The sequence below is a fragment of the Mobula birostris genome, chromosome 27 (assembly GCF_030028105.1).
Source record: "Mobula birostris isolate sMobBir1 chromosome 27, sMobBir1.hap1, whole genome shotgun sequence".
NCBI classification, from domain to species: Eukaryota; Metazoa; Chordata; class Chondrichthyes; order Myliobatiformes; family Myliobatidae; genus Mobula; species Mobula birostris.
In genome coordinates, this window is record NC_092396.1 from 5,996,541 (window position 1) to 6,013,402 (window position 16,862).

Consider the following 16,862-nt stretch of genomic DNA (forward strand, 5'->3'; position numbering starts at 1 on the left):
AATTTTTTAAAAGGTATTACAGGGTACTGTTGCCACTAAAGAACACATTTCACTACATATGTTAGTAATAATGAACCTGATCTGATTCTACCTCAAGATGTGCACTGTGTAATGACCTAAGACCATAAGATACAGGAGAAGAATTAGGCCATTTGGCCCCTCAAGACTGCTCTGCCATTTCATCACAGCTGATCCAATTATGCTGTCAGCCCCAATCTCCTGCCTGATCTATGCAGGAAAACTTGTCACTGCATCTTCATACACGTAACAATAATAAACCATTTCTAATTGCTGGAGATGTTGTTCCTCCTCCACCCCCTTTCCTCCTCCCTGTAACGTCTGTAGAAACGTCTTTAAGTCTAACAGCTGGAATTCACAGAGGACATTATTTATAACCCGAAAAGACTAGTAATTTCCGCCAACCTCCAAAGCCTGAGAGAAAAAAATAACACACAGTCCAGCGAAGAGGAAACACGTCTCTCTGGGGGGAAAGCGGCTCCAGAGGTGTCAATATCGAAACCCAGAATACAACGACGCGTGGTTTTCACAACTTCCCATAAGGTGAGCCATTAGATTCGAGGCTGTAGTATTTGTTTCCCCAGTGCAGATGGTCAAGGCAAAGGGCAAAGGCCAAAAAATCTTTCTTGGCCATGACTGGAGGGACCAACAGTTCACTTTAATTAAACTTGGGAGAGAGGGGCCGGATTTTCAAACCAGTCAAAATTAAGTGGGGAAATTGTCATTTTTTTCTTTTAAATGTAATTGTTTAGAGTGAGTTGCCCGCCATTCAAGTGTGCTTATTAATTCATTGCTATTTTCTTAACGAGTCCACCCAGGCTATTAGTCAGCGGCCTGGCACATAACTCGGCATAATGTAAAGCAGGTTTGTCAGATTACTGGAGAGAGGGAGGGGGGAGAGAGAGGGAGGGAGTGTAGTGGTTGGGGGAGTTGGGAGGGAGAGAAGATGTGGGGGGAGTGGGGAAGAAGGGAGAGGGGAGGGGAGTGAGGAAGAGGAGGAGAGAAGAGGGGAAGGGGGAGAGGGGGGGAGGGGGAGGTGGAGTGGGAGAGAAGGGGAAAGGGGAGGGGGAGAGAAAGGGAGAGGGGAGAGGGGGGAGGAGGGGAAGGGGAGGAGGGAGAAGAGCAGGAGGGAAGGGAAGGGGAGAGGGAGGGAGGGAGGAAGGGAGCGGGGAGGGGAGAGGTAAAGAGGGGGAAGAAGGGTAAGAGGGAGGGGGTGGGAGAAGAGAAGGGGACAAGAGGGGGAGAGGGAGAAAAGGGGAGGAGAGGAGGGGAGAGGGAGAAAAGGGGAGGAGAGGAGGGGAGAGGGAGAGGGGAGGTGTGGGGAACGGAGGGGAGAAGGGGAAGGGAGGAAAGGGGAGAGGGGAGGTGTGGGGAAGGGAAGGGAGAAGGGGGAGAAGGGGGAAGGGAGGAGGAGAGGGGAGGTGTGGGGGAAGGGAGGGAAGGGGAATGGAGGAAAGTGAGAGAAGGCGAAAGAGTGAGTGGGGTGAAAGGGGGAGGGAGAAAAGAGGGAAGAGGACAGAGAGGGAAGGCAGGGAGGGAGGGCAAGGGGGAGAGAGGGGCAGGGGATGGGGAGGGGGGAGTGAGTGTTTTGGGAGAGGGGAGTGGAGGTGGAAAGGGAGGGAAAGGAAGAGGGGAGGGCAGAGAGTGAGAGAAAGGTAGAGAGGGGAGAGAGAAGCAGGGGTTGAGAGGAGGGAAGAATGGGAAAAGATGAGGGAGAGAAGCAGGGAGGGAGGGAGGGAGGGAAAGAAAATGACATAGCCAAGTCCCTTTACAAAGAAATAAAAGTCTTTCTGCGGACTTCAAGCCGGCACTTATTTATATGTGTGTGTGTGTGTGTGTGTGTGTGTGTGTGTTTGAGAGCGAGAGAGAGAGGGGGGGGGGAGGGAGGGAGGAGCTGGAGGCTGACTGCCGATGGAGCGATAAGAAATGCAGCGCACACTTGACCAGCCGTTCCAATGCAGACGGCGGCGCGTTTTGGAATTGAGTGACCGCTGGTTTCCTGTGCGGGGGAAGCTACAATTCACAGCTGCACTGAATGTCTCGCCTCTCGTCTCCCTACAGGTACCAGTAACCCGCAGCCACCATGAAAGACTTAAAAGGGCAATTCGTCAACCAACGTGGGCTTTTTTTTCAATCAACGCTCGCTTTTGGACGCGGAGACATTACAACTGTACCGAAGCGTCGCGCATCCTCAAGCGGCTTTTAAACGCGCACCAATGCCATAAAAATAGACAAGGTGGGGCCCACTTACGGCCAACATTTGGCAAGGACGATTCGCTCACCAACCCCGTGCATTACTGGAAGCCGCAACTGCCAAACAGACCCAACTAGCGTGACTGAAGCAGAATTTCCACCTTGTGCTAAATAGGGAACTTTGTTAATGCTCAGTTTAAAATAGTCCGGCCACTTTTGGATTCAAAATTAAAACCACCATCCACTCGCCCCAAAAGAAATCCCCATGACTTGAGGCTAACATGGTCTTCCGAACTTGTCCGGATTTGAAATGTTAACATGTTAAAAGTCAAGGGAAAGTATTGGTAAAAAGTACAGTTGGCTCTTCGGCCCATCGAGGCTCCTGCACTGTTTAATTAGAACACTATAGATTTTGGTTTCAACTTGTTTCTGGACACCTTTGTCCGTTGCTAACTGGTATTCGCTTCTTCCAGCTGAATGTAGGAAGGGCCTCAGCACTGAGGACATCTTCAAAAGCATCTACCATTAAAGACCCCCATCACCCAGGACGCATCTTCTCATTGCTACCATCAAGCAGGATGAGGTACAGGAACCTAAACACACTCAACATTTTAGGAACTGTTTCTTCCTCTCCGTCATCAGAATTCTGAATGGACAATGAACCCATGTACCTCACCATTTTTTGCTACCTTTTGCATTACTTGCTTAATGTAAATTATATATATACACACATATATATATAATTTACATAAAATCTTATTGTAATTTATAGTATAAATATTGGCATTAAACCAGAAACATATCAGCAGGCTGTCCTCTGGATCACAGCAATAGGAAGTACAGGGCTTTTCTTGTCACCAGCACTGCAGTAAGCAAATGCCACCTGGAATTACACTCAGTGGACATGGTATTAGGGATGCTCTGTACCTGATAAAGTGGCCACTGAGTTGATGTTTGTGTCTTCTGCCGCTGTAGCTCATTCACTTTGAGGTTCAAAGTGTAATGTGTTCAGCTACACTCTTCTGCACACCTTTTTTTGTAAAGTGTGGTTATTTGAGTTACTGTCACCTTCCTGTCTGCTTGAACCCGTCTGGCCATTTGCCCTCTGACCTCTCTCATTAACAAGGCGTTTTCGCTCACGGAACTGTCGCTTGCTGGATTTTTTTTTGTTTTTTTCACCATTCTCTATAAACTCCGGAGAGTTTATGTATGAAAATCCCAGGAGATCAGCAGTTTCTGGGATACTCAAACCACCCCGTCTGGCACCAACAATTATTCCAAAGTCAAAGTCACTTAGATTACATTTATTCCCCATCCTGAATCTCTGCATGCTTTTATGCATTGAGTTGCTGCCACATGATTGGCTGATTAGATATTTGTATTAACGAGCAGGTGTACAGGTGTACCTAATTAAGTGGCCACCCAGTGAAGATTTGAATTGCAATTGACTGAGCATTCAAATACTAGGTACAAACATCTTTATACATCTGGTTGAAGAGTTGACATCCAATTTATCTACAGTCTGTGCAGAGTTAGACAATAACTTCACTGGAGAAGTCGTTAAAATCCGCAGAGGGGTGTGGTGTGACATCTGCAGAAGGCCTCACCACCTCACCACATTTAAAAATTAGCCAGAAGTGGCTTGTAGTGGTGTGACCTGCAGGGTTGTGGATGGGGAGTGAGGAAGTGGGGATAAACTAAAGCCAATTTGGGGCCAACAAGGGGCACAAAAGACTGAATGGCCTGAATGATCTGTAAATTATGAGTCTATGAATGACAGTACATGGCTTATTGAAAGGGTTGTGTGTGTGTGTGTGTGTGTATATATACACACAACTCTGGTCAACAAATGTAACTAAAATAGAATCCAAGCCTTTATTCCTGATATATATTCTGTTGCTACCAAAGTGGGTTTTTTTGTGCAACTCAAATATGCAGACATGCAGAAAGAATCAAAAGAATCTCTGAGAATACTCATCTAGAAAAGTTCACCAAGTCCTTTCACCTTCACACCGACCACAGAACTGGCCACTGCACCTTAATTAGAGCATCTGACAGCACCAGATAGTTAGTAGGGATTAGTTTTTACTCTGGTCTTACTTAATGTAACATTATATTCTCATTAGCTTTGTTTATTGCTGCCGTAAACCAGACAGGGGACCGCCGTGGACAGAAGGGCAATTTGATCTGTTTTTTTTTAAACATGGCACACCATGTCAATGGGCGACATAGACACGCTATTAATGTCCACGCAGCGTACAAATATATAGATTTTTTTATTATGAACTTTGAAAAACCCACTGGGCTGCCTAGATTGGCCCACAAATTACCATGAATTCTGCACATGGGTTTACTCATGATGCATCTTTACTGTCACTTCCACATAATTGTAAATGTGGCTTAAAAAATATGCAATATGCTCTCAACCCCATTCTTCCTAAACTATATTTTCAAAACCACATTTTGTGTTATATGTTTTAGTACTGTAATGCTGTTGAATTGGACTCAATCATTTGTATAGATTTTTGGATCAAGAATTCAACAACTCAGTGATGGGAAAAAGAAAAAAAACTTTTTACTTAATTTATTAGTCATTTTCAGACACTACATTGCTGGTAACTTGACAGTTTCCTGGTAACATTTTATCCTGTCTAGCTGGGAAATTTTGGACACTCCATCAAATGTGATATGAAAAAAAAATGTCAACCAGCCAATGCATTTTTGTCAAATGCATTTGGAAAAATACCAGTAGCTAGCCAGGCAAATATTACGAACAAAGAAGTGTTGAGTACTTGAATGAAGCAAACTTGCTCTGCTCCCATTTCCTTGTAACGCTTGGCACCTAGTGTGCATCCTTCTCTCTGTGTTCATTCATTAAGATTCAACAAGTGGATTTCAATAAACTTCGATCTTTAACGTAACTTGGATAACAAAATGACCATTTCCAAAGTTCATTAACAGGTTCAGCAATGAAGTTGCCACAAAATATTTCTGAGTAACTGCCCCATCATTAACAATATTAGATTAGATTATGAGGACACTCAGTCCTCGTTTATTGTCATTTAGAAATGCATGCATTAAAAAATGATACAATGTTCCTCCAGAAAGATATCGCAGAAACACAGGGCAAACCAAGACTAAAACTGACAAAACCACATAATTATAACATATAGTTACAACAGTGCAAAGCAATATGAAACAGGTCTTGAAAATGCATGACTATGTTATAATGCGTTGTAAAAGAATGGCCTGACTGGTAGAAGCTAACAGGAAGGCGACAGTAACTCAGATAACCACGTGTTACAACAATGGTGTGCAAAAGAGCATCTCTGAATGCACAACGCATTGAAACTTGAAGTGGATGGGCTGCGTAGACCACGAACATACACTCAGTGGCTACTTTTATCACGTACAGGAAGCATCCAATAATGTGGCCACTGACTGTACGTTGACTGCAGATGCAGTCAGGAGGGTTTTTATTTATTTATTGAGATACAGTACGGAATAGGCCCTTTAAGATGCGCCGCCCAGCAATCCCCAATTTAGCACTAGCCTATTTACGGGATGATTTACAATGACCGATTAACCTGCAAACCAGTAGGTCTTTGGGTTGTGGGAGTACCCACTGAAAACCCACAGAGTCACAGGAAGAACATACAAACTCCTTACAGGCAGTGGCAGGAATGGAACTGGGGTCACTGGTACTGTAAAGCGTTGTGTTAACCACTACGCCACCGTGCTACTCTGTGGGGTCACACTATTGCACGTCGCAGTCAGACCAGCTGGCACGAGATTCCCTAAACATCACTCTCTCCCACCTAATTGCAATCCTGTTATGCTGTGCTACACTGATGGAGAAGAAAGAAAGAAAAATAAAGAGAACATAGACAAAGCCCTGACAACTGGCCGGCCGGCGGTGTAGTGGCATCCGCACCGGACTTTGAGGTGAGTGGTCCCAGGTTCAAATCCGGCCAGCTCCTTGCACGCTTTCCATCCGTGCTGGGCTGAGCGTCAAGCTAGCAACTCGGCCTCGTAAAAAACAGGCAAATGCGAAAGAAACTGCAAAAAATGCTGCCCGATATGCCACAAGGCACAGAGAGGAATAACAATTGACACCAAGGCTGGAATAATTTTATACAATTATAAGCCTGATACAACCTAAACCAAATTACAAACCACAAGGTCGGTGGCCTTACAGACTGCCTGAAGTAAATGGTCTTCTTCAATTACAACATGAACACACGTATGGGGACATGACTATCTCAAATTATACTGTGCAGAATGAATTGCATTATAACTTAGAAATTGCAATAATCTCTTCGACCCACCCACCATCAGGCAGGAGACACTGTAGCATTAGGACAAGGACTGTTAGGATAGGAAACAGCTTATTTACTGATTAGACATCTTTTACTGCTGAACCTTTATAGTTGGGTAGGAACTGGGAAGAGACTAAGTTCCCCCGATGTAGCAAGGAATGAGCTACTTGACCTACCAAGTCAATGCTATGTCTTTTAAATAGCTATCCAATTAATCCACGCTGCTGTCCTTTCCAATTAGCCTGATAAATACTTCTCTGTCAAGTGCATACCCCATTACATTTTAAAAATTGCCCCAGGCCGAGAGACTACTGAACACGCTGCCACCACCCAGGGTGTCGTCACTTCTGAAGCGCTAGTTGCATGTATTGTTTACTATTTGACTGGAGTTGTATATTTACATTATTATTCGTTGCTTATTTGTAGTAATATCGCCTTTGTGTTATGTATGAGTTATATGTGCTATGTTGTGCACTTTGGTTTAGAGGAACATTGTTTCATTTGGCAGTATACAAACATCGTTCATTTGTTATGTGCTGTGTCAATTGATGTAGATGATCATGGTCTTTCCATGACCATGATTGTTCTTGGCAATTTTTTTCCTACAATAGTGTTTTGCCATTGCCTTCTTCTGGGCAGTGTCTTTACAAGACGGGTGACCCTAGCCATTAACAGTCCTCTTCAGAGATTGTCTGCCTGGCATCAGTGGTCGCATAACCAGGACTTGTGATACGCACCAACTGCTCATACGACCATCCACCACCTGCTCCCATGGCTTCACGTTACCCTGATCAGGGATACAGTATGGCTAAATAAAATAAAGTTGAATTTGAACTTGAATTCTATTAGCTGGTAATGCAATGGGAAAAGGGTTCGGCAGTGAATACCACAACTAGGCTGTGGGTTGAAATCCAATCAAAAGAAAGGTCTTTACATCATTCCCATCAAAAACTTTAGAAATGGCAATGTCCAATTCTTTAAAATTCATCCACACAGTTAACTAAGAGTCACTCTCAGAGCACGTGAAACAAAGTAAAGGAGGCATTTTAAAAAGAATGAAGGATCGCGATCTCAATGCCATGATTATTCGCGCACCATTTATTTTGTTATCAATGAAAGTCACGTGACAGGGAACTTCATGTCGGTGCCAAATATCTTTGGGTGCATTTTGAATGTGACATGTTGATGGTAGAATCAAACGTGCATCCCCTCGCACTCCATCAACTCCCAGCAGCCCCCCCATCACCACAGTAGAATAGCGGTTGGCACGACGTTATTACTACAGATCAGGGCATTCCAGAGTTGAGAGTTCATTTCCGGCACCATCTGCAAGGAGTTTGTATGTTCCCTCCGTGAACCTCATGGGTTTCACGCAGCCGCGTTGGACCTGAAGTTGAGAGGCCTCAGACTGGCAAATGAAGGCTGTGGGTCAGCGATTGCTCCCCACGGGAAGCCTGAGCTGGTGCTGTTGCTTTCCTCGATGCTGACTGAGGATGCTTTCAAAGTTCCGAGATTTATCTGATTACTGGCGTGGACTGTACTTTATTTTAGTCTCCTCCAGTTTTCTGTGCTTTCTTTCTCGTTGCCGATTGGCGGGAGGGCGACATGCTACTTTTTTTTGGCAAGGGAGGGTTTGGGGATTTGGAATCTGATGTTCTTGTTGGTGATTTTCAGTGTGAGCGATGTTAGATTTTTGTGTGCGAGAGAGGGGTTGGGGGTTTAACATTATTGTCACTGGGTTTTTTTGGGAGGGGCTTGGGGGTTAGGGGGTTTGATCTTTTAGCTGTCATGTCCAGGTGAGTGATCCGCTTTGCTTTTCTTCGTGCCAGAGTGGGGGGGGCGCGGGTTGATGTCTTTTCTTTCAAAGACTTCAATGGTTTTTCTGTAATTCATGGCTATCTGGAGAAGACGAATCTCAGTGTTGTATTCTCTGTACATACTTTGATAATAAAATGAACCTTTGTTTCCTCCGGGTGCTTTGGTTTCCTCCCACATTCCAAAGACGTACAGGTTAGTAGGTTAATTTATCACTGTAAATTGTCCTGGCTAGGGTTAAATAGGCGGGTTGCCATGTGGCATGGCTCATTGGGCTGGCAGGGTCTATTCTGCACTGTATTTCCAAAATTTAAAAAATCTCACCGCCTCATTCTCTGTATCATAGTCAAGAATACACGACTGAGTGTCCTACAGGGCATTGGGAGAAATCCTTAATTATACTGCGGAGGTGTTGTTTCTATAATTTGCTTTGTCACTTCCTAGTGGTAAAAGGACCTTATTTGCAGACTACATAAAGATAGGTGGTGAGACAGGTAGTGTTGAGGAAGCAGGTAACCTGCTGATGGATTTGAACAGGTTAAAAGAATGGGCAAAAAAGTAACCAATAGAGAAGAAGATGGAACACAATGTCAGGAGGTGTACGGTCACGCACTTTGGTAGAAGGAATAAAGGTGCAGACACTTTTCTAAACAGTGAGTGAACTCAGAGGAGCAGGATTCCTCAAGGGTTAATTTGCAGCTTGAGTCGGTGGGAAGGAGGGCAAATACAATGTTAGCATCCATTTCAAGAGGGCTAGAATATCAGAACAAGGATGCCAGAATATCAGAGCTGAGGATTAATAAGCCATTGGTCAGGCCACACTTGGAGTGTTGTGAGCAGTTCTGGGCCCCTTATCTAAGAAAGGATGTGCTGAGGGTCCGGAGGAGGTTCAGAAGAATGATCCTGGCAATGAAAGGGTTAAAGTATGAGGAGCATTTTATAGCTCTGGGCCTGCACTCACTGGAGTTCAGAAGAATAAAGATGGGCTCTCATTGAAACCTATCGAATATTGAAAGGCCTGGATAGTATGGACATGGAAAGGATGTTTCCTATCGTGAGGGAGTCTAGGACCAGAGGGCACAGCCTCAATAGAACCATAGGAGCAGAATTAGGCCATTCAACCCATCAAGTCTGCCCTGCCATTGCATCATAGCTGACTTATTATCCCTCTCAACCCCCCTCCCCATAACTTTTAACGTCTTGATTAATCAAGAACCTATCAGCCTCTGGTTTAAACATACCCAATGACTTGGCCTCCACAGCCATCTGTGGCAATAAATTCTGCAGATTCACCACCGCCTGGCTAAGAAATCATTCCTCGTCTCCGTTCTAAAGGGACATCCCTCTATTCTGAAGTTATGCCCTCTGGTCCCAGGCCACCTCCAATATAGCAAATGTCCTTTCCATATCCGTTCTGTCTCGGCCTGCCAATATTCAATGAAATCCCTCCCCCTCATTCTTCTAAACTCTAGTGAGTACAGGCCCAGAGCTACCAACAACGTGCCTCATATGTTAATGTTTTGTCAACCTCCTCTGTCCCTCTCCAGTGCCAGTCTCCCTAAACTCCACTAAGATTGCTCTGTTTAAAGTTGTAGAAAGGTCCAACCGCTTACACTGGCTTCTGAAACTCAGCATCCACTTGCAGCCACCTCTGTGTTGGACCTGTTCCCGCAAAAGACTTACTACTTCTCAAACAATAGTTTAAGATGGACAGACACATGCAAGATACTCCAGTGCCTGTGAAACAGCAATGTGGCAAATACGGCACAAATCAATATCCAGACACAAAAGAGATTCTGCAGATGCTGGAAATCTGGAGCAACACACACACCAACGCCGAAGGAACTCAGAGGGTCAGGCAGCATCTATCAATCCTGCATCTAGCAGGCTGAGTGGTGTCATAACAACCTCTCGCTCAATGTCAGCAGGACCAAGGAACTAATTGATGACTTCAGCAGAGGGAAACCACAGGTCCATGAGACAGTCCTCATCAGAGGATCAGAAGTGGAGAGGGTGAGGAACTTCAAAATTCCTCAGTGTTACTATTTCAGAGGATTTGTCCAGCACGCAGCACATGAGTGGAGTTGCAAAGAAAGCACGGCAGTGCCTCTACTTCCTCAGCAGTCTGCGAAGAATCTGCATGACATCTGAACTTTGACAAACTTCTATAGACGTGTAGGGGAGAGTGCATTCGTTGCCTGTATCATGGCCTGGTATGGATACACCAATAGCTTTGAACAGAAAAAAGGTAGTGGATTCAGCCCAGTACATCACTTTAAGGGCTCTTTATCTCATTATCCAGTTCTCATCATCTGTTGTTATTTATTTATATTTGCATTTGCACAGTTTGTTGTCTTCTGTACTTCGGCTGATCTTTCATTGATCCTGTTATAGTTACTATTCTATAGATTTGCTGAGTATCCCCACAAGAAAATGAATCCAGAGTTGTATATGTATGTGTACCTTGATAATAAAATTCACTTTGAACTTTAATGAAGTGTCTTTACTAAAATGTCAACTTTCCCTTTCCCCTCCAAAGAAACAGCACACAAAACGCTCGAGGAACTCAGCGGCATAGGCAGCATCTATGTTAAGAAATAAACTGTCAACATTTTGGGCCAAAACCCTTCATCAGGACTGAAATGTCAACTGTTTATTCCCCTCCACAGGTGCTGCCTGATCTGCTGAGTTCCTTCGGCACTTTGTGTGTGTTACTCTGGATTTCCAGCGCCTGCAGAATCTCTTGTCCAAAGTTAAAAGTTCAAAGTAAATTTATTATCAAAGTACATATTTGTCAACATATACTACCCTCAGATTCATTTTCTTGCAGGCATTCACAGTAGAACCAAGAAATGAAATAGAATCAATAAAAAACTACACACAGACAAAGACTGACAAATAACCAACGTCCTTGTGTTTATGATTCGTCCATTTTGTGTGTGTTGCTCTGGATTCCCAGCATTTGCAGAATCTCTTTTGGTTAAGACATGTCCCTTCATAGAAACTGTCTGATTCAAGATTCAGGACTGTTTAGTGTCATTTCCAGTACACAAGTGTAAAGGAAAATGAAATAATTGTTACTCCGGATCTGATTCGACAAAAAAAAACACACACAAAGAGAAAGAACACAATATGAAAAACACAATAAACATAAATTCATAGGATAGCTTACCCACACAGGTTGATTGTGTGGCCATAAAGTGACACTAGGCATAGGAGTGTTTGTAGGTAAGGTGACTCTGACAGGAAATGATAAAGTAGTGATGGTTGAGGGTGTGGAGGGGTGGGTTAGTGGGTGGAGGTGTTGATCAGCCTTACTGCCTGGGGAAAGTAACTGCTTTTTGAGTCTGGTGGCCCTGGCGTGGATGCTACGTCGCCTCCTCCCTGATGGGAGTGGGACAGACAGTCCATGAGCAAAGTGGGTGGGATCCCTCATAATATTGTTGACCTTTCTGCACGCGCCCTTGATGGCGGGTAGGCTGGTACCGCTGATGTCTTCCCTCCGCGGCAGTGCAGTTTGCATACCATGCAGTGATGCAGCGTGTTAGGATGCTCTCCAGCATTGTGTGTGCTGCTAAACATCCAAACTCATAAGTACTAACTGCAGAGGAGGGGTTCATTATTATTGCGCCATTTCATCAAGCCAGACACTGAGAACTAGGTAAGTGGTTGAATGTGGAAAATGCATTGACTTAGATTTTCCGTTTATGCTATGTGGCAATGCATGCAGCACGAATGCAAAATTAATTAAACTTCAGACGAATGAGGTGACTTTATTAAGACATAAAAATTTCCAAGTAATCTTGAAAAGTTAAATGCTAAGTGCATCTTGAGGGAATGTCTGCTGTCAGAGGTGTGCGCGCGTTTGGAATCCTCTCTCCTGGACAGTTCTGGAGACTGACTCATTGAATACATACAGACTCGAGATAGACAGATCCTTGGCTTCTGAAGGGGAAGTCGAAGGAGATGGGGAACAGAAAGGAATAAGAAGCTAGCCCAAGAATTGATTAGTAATTGAGTGGCTGGACAGTCCCGGGGGCCAAGTGACTGACTTCTGATTCTTTTTCTTAATTGAGCTGACACCAACGCGACTATATGATTCTTCAAACAGAAAATTGCACAAAACCGCTGTTTTCTTGCGGCAGTCCTTCTTTTTAGGTCGCCCATCGTGTTAGTTTAATCATTCTAAGCCCGTGCAAGCAACTCAATTTAAACTTCCACAGGAAGACCGAGAGAACGCGCCTTGAAGCGAATTGGCCAAACTTTTTCCTTTTACAAAAATAGCCCACGGTGTTGGAGGTGATTGATGCCGGTAAATTGATTAACGGCCTCGATCCCTCCCACCCTCCACCCCTGGGAAGAGACCGAGACTGGACTCTGGTGATTGTTAGAGAGGAGAGAGGCGGCTTAGATGTGTTTGTCATTCACTAGGGGGTGGTCAAGTCAGGAAAGGAAGATCAGTTGTTTTGAGTTCCACCGAAGGTTTCCGGCGTGTCAGTTTAAAGTCGCGGCTGTTTGTTTTCTGAGCTTTTATTAACCCCCCACCACTAACGAGACCCCCACTAATCATCACATCGTTATTACCTTATCAATAGTCAACCAGCACGATTGTAAACAGGATTTTGATTGCATTAAAACGTGCAGAATCTTTGCTATTCCAAACATACTTTTCTTATAAAATACTTTTGCATCCACAACAAAGATGGAAAGGTATATTAATTTTTTTTTAAAGTTAGCAGGTCTTACCACCGGAGATGAAATTCGGCAGCCGGGACAGTCACAGATTGGTGGATGTACCTGTAAGATTCCCTTTGACATAAGTGTCTTCAAACTTTTCCCTGCATTAGAGAGGAAAAAAATTAAATTACTGTGAAAAAAATAATTCGAGCTGCGTTTGTGTGAGGAGGAAATTCTTATTAATTCACCTCTCAAGTGTGCACGGTCCTCCTTAAATACACATTGGAAAGGCTACGAGCAATCCCCACAACCACGGCAACGCGACCTTAAAAATACCGGGAAGCGCATTTCCCTTCCTCCTCTTTCATCTCGGCTCTGTCACACGAGCAGAAAATTGTTGGTTTCCAATTAAAGCGACGCAACTCTTGAGGAAGTGCGGCAGTTTTGCTTATTTGTAACAATGGCGAATGTTGTTTGTGGAGAGGCCGAGGCACACGCTGGTAAAGAGCGCACCGGGGGAGGGGAGGGGGAGCACAGCACAGCCCGAAGCCAGACACTTAGCGCAGCCAGATGCAGAGTCAAAGAGCCAGAGAGACTAATACCGTAATACTGGCAGGACCTGCGAGAGAGTGGCGCGGCGCAGCCAGACAGTGCAGCAGACACTTCGCACCGCCAGAAGCCGAGTCTCAGAGCAACAGAGCGAGAGAGAGAGAGAGAGAGAGAGGCTGCTGTCGAGACCAACTCTCTCAGGACGGTGTCCGGGAGTCACTGCCTGCCAGAGGGACCAGTGTTCCCCGCCCAGGCACTGCCAGGGATCCAATGGATTATCAGAGAGACAAGTGTCTCGGCCGAAACACTGTCAGATGGTCGCTGGATGCTAGAGGGACCAGAGCCTCTGTCCAGACGTTGTCAGAAAGTCACTGAATACCAGAGGAACCAGTGCCCCTCTCAGAGTCACTGTATATCAGAGAGACACTGTTAGAGTCACTGGATACCAAAGACCAGTGTCTCTATATAGACATCGTCTGGGAGTCACTGATTACTATAGGGACCAGTGTCTTGTCACTGGATACCATAGAACGGTGTCTCTGCCCAGTCACTGTCAGGGTGCCCCTCGCAGAGACACTGTAAGGGGGCGGGGGGTCACTGCAAGCCAGAGTGAAGAACACACTAGAGCCAGACAGTGACTCACACTCGGCAGCAGACGACAGCTCCCTCGGCCCGGCTCCGTTCCAGGGGCAGCTGCACACGGAGAGCCCGCCAGCAACACTACTACACCGCAAGAGTTAAAACAGCCGCGCCGGCAACGCCGCGGGTGGGCAGCAGGTCCCACCCACGCCTCCCCAGCGAGAACCACCCGCACTTCAGCATGGAGACGCGCCAAGCCCGCAGTTACCGGCGCTGTCACTGACCATATCAAGAACACCGCTGGCCCTGGGAGCGGGGGATCGCATTCCATCCTCACTTCCCGGCTCAACCAGCCTCTTAATACATTCCTCCACAACAGCCTGCACCCCCACCCAACCCGCTCCACCTCCGGCCAGCTCCTGTTAATGAATACAGACAACCGTTTAACTCACTTGATCTCACGGCCGGGCTCGCTTGCTTCCCGGTTTCCCTTAAACTTTCGAGCCGTTCACCGGCGAAAGCACCGTATAACAAACCGTGCCACTCCTTTCCCCAACTCCCCAAAACACAGACACACAAAGGTTCAATTATTTATCATTTCTGCTTAGTCAGAGCCATCCTGACGGCTGTGTCTGGGATACGGCTACTCCCGGCCAAAGACAGAAAATAGCTGTCTCACTTCTTGGTTCGTCTCTCTCGTTTCCCAAACTTCACAGGCCAGCGGCAGACAAGTACATCCCTCCAACCACCACTCTCCCCCCACCCCCCGCGAAACAAAATATCACTGCTGCAAGGTAACCTGGGGGAGGGGAAGGCGGGTGGGGGGCGGTGGGAGAGGTCAGGTGTAAGTAACCATTATCACCTTCTGATCGTCTGCTGGGTTTGCGTTAGTCAATTATCGGTTGAACAAACAATCTGTTGGCCCAGTTTACCTGCACCCGGTGCGGCTGATCCAACTTTTACGCACGTTAACTTCCTCAAGACGCGGACTGTCCCCAAGTGTACAATAATCACATTGCAACCTCTTCCTCCCCTCTATTGACAGAAGCAAAGATCTCTCTCTCTCTCTCTCTCTCTCTCTCTCTCACTCACACACACACACATACACACACACACACACACACAAACCTTCCCTCTCTCTATTTCTCTTTCTCTCACCCTCCCTCCTTCTCTCTGTCCCTCGCTCTCTTTCCTTGTCCCCTCTCTCTCTCTTTCCCTGTCCCCCCTCCCCTCTCTCTCCCTCTAGCTTCACCCTCGCATGCACCCACCTTTGTGCCTTATGCTCCGTTTCCAGTCCTTGGCTGTCTCTCTGCCGCTGACGAACTGAAATTCGTTGGGGGTCAGCCACTCGCCCCGGTAGCGGATGGAGGGTCCCTTGCTGCCTTGGCACAGTTTATGGATGTAGAGGAGGGCTTTGTTTTCTCCGCACTCCACTTCGATGCAGGGCTCCCCGTTGTCAAAGATCGGCTGGAAATCTGGAACGGAATGGAAGCGCTCCAGCATCAGGTCGCCCGGGTGGGCAGCCTCGGGGAGACCCAGGAAGGCACGCTGGCGCCGGCTGAAGATGTGGTCGTAAGGCGCAGGGTGTGGAGTCACCATTGGGATGGACAGAGGGGCCAGATATTCGGGAAGACTGTCCAGCAGCCCCCGAGTGACCATTTCCCCATCGGCTTTCTCCTTCTTGATTGCAGGCATCCTCATGTAAACGCTCGCTACAAGTTCCTCTCCCCGTAGTTTCTCCTTCCGAGCGAAGCCGTTAAAATGCGGGAACTGTTTCGACCCGTGATATCCCCAGCGCTCACGCAGGGATGACTTGTTCGCTTTACTTAGATCTAACACTTCGACCTCTGCCGTCGCTCTAATCTGTCTCCCCGTACCTGACATCTCGGGAAGGTGCTCGCCGCCGTGTACATTATCTTGGCGAAATGCTTATTGATCCGCTATCGACCCACCTTCTCGCTGAAGCGTTTTTCTAACTGATTACCTTTCTCTTATTTCCGGGCGAGGACGAAACTCGCAGCGATTTTAAAATTCGATTTTAACCTCACAGTTCGAGATAAAGTTATCCCCTCCCGACACTTTCCATCAATAAACCTTAAGCGGATCAGCCGTGTCAGACCGCTTGATAAAACCCACTTCCTAAAAGTTGTATAATCTCCACAAAATGTTAAAGTTTCTTTAAAATAATCTCCCCCTCTTTAGATTTCTAAAAAAGACCAGAATTTCTGTTTTAAAAACATAGCAAGTTATTACTTCTGAAAAGCCTCATACATTTTATTTTAAACCTACATTTTTGTTTCTGGGAGTCACGCTTTAGTTCAGAGACGAAACATGATTTGCCCTCTCTGCCGCTGCTAAGTTGGCCCATTTAACCATCGTAGGCTGTCACTGAAAGGAAAGGGGGTGCGATACGTACGACCCAGTGACATAATCTGTCCAATTAATTAAAGAATATTCCCACCTTCACCCGCGCACACTCAATGAGCTCCGACTTTTGGTGATTTTCAATCCAATCCACAAATGTTTTCCCAAAGTCTTTTCTCTGTGTTTGGAGCTGTCCTCGGCTCCAACGCAATGTTTACAAATAGTTCCTCTTTTTTTAAAAAAAATTCAGAACAGTGCGTCTGCACGGGGCGACACACACACAAAATGCTGGAAGAACTCAGCAGGTCAGGCAGCTTCTATGGAAATGAATAGACTGTCGATGCTTGG

The 16,862-nt window shown here is 46.0% G+C and overlaps 1 protein-coding gene across 13 annotated transcripts in view; it reads right to left on the reverse strand.

The window, feature by feature from the left end:
• The window catches only part of samd11 (sterile alpha motif domain containing 11), a 324,620-nt gene extending 307,991 nt beyond the window's left edge, over positions 1 to 16,629 (reverse strand). For 4 of the 13 annotated variants that reach the window (XM_072244904.1, XM_072244903.1, XM_072244902.1 and 1 more), the window contains exons 1-2: positions 15,419 to 16,419; positions 13,092 to 13,183 (exon numbers count right to left, since the gene is read on the reverse strand). In XM_072244904.1, the coding sequence (XP_072101005.1) occupies positions 13,092 to 13,183; positions 15,419 to 16,034 (708 nt within the window). In that variant the 5' untranslated portion in view covers positions 16,035 to 16,419. Of the gene's footprint in view, positions 1 to 13,091; positions 13,184 to 13,270; positions 13,601 to 13,624; positions 13,966 to 14,434; positions 14,506 to 14,602; positions 14,858 to 15,012; positions 15,057 to 15,082; positions 15,206 to 15,418; positions 16,420 to 16,439; positions 16,506 to 16,611 lie in introns of those variants that run through there. The other 9 variants (XM_072244914.1, XM_072244909.1, XM_072244907.1 and 6 more) reach the window with 9 other exon arrangements.
• Between the last annotated feature and the right edge of the window lie 233 nt (positions 16,630 to 16,862).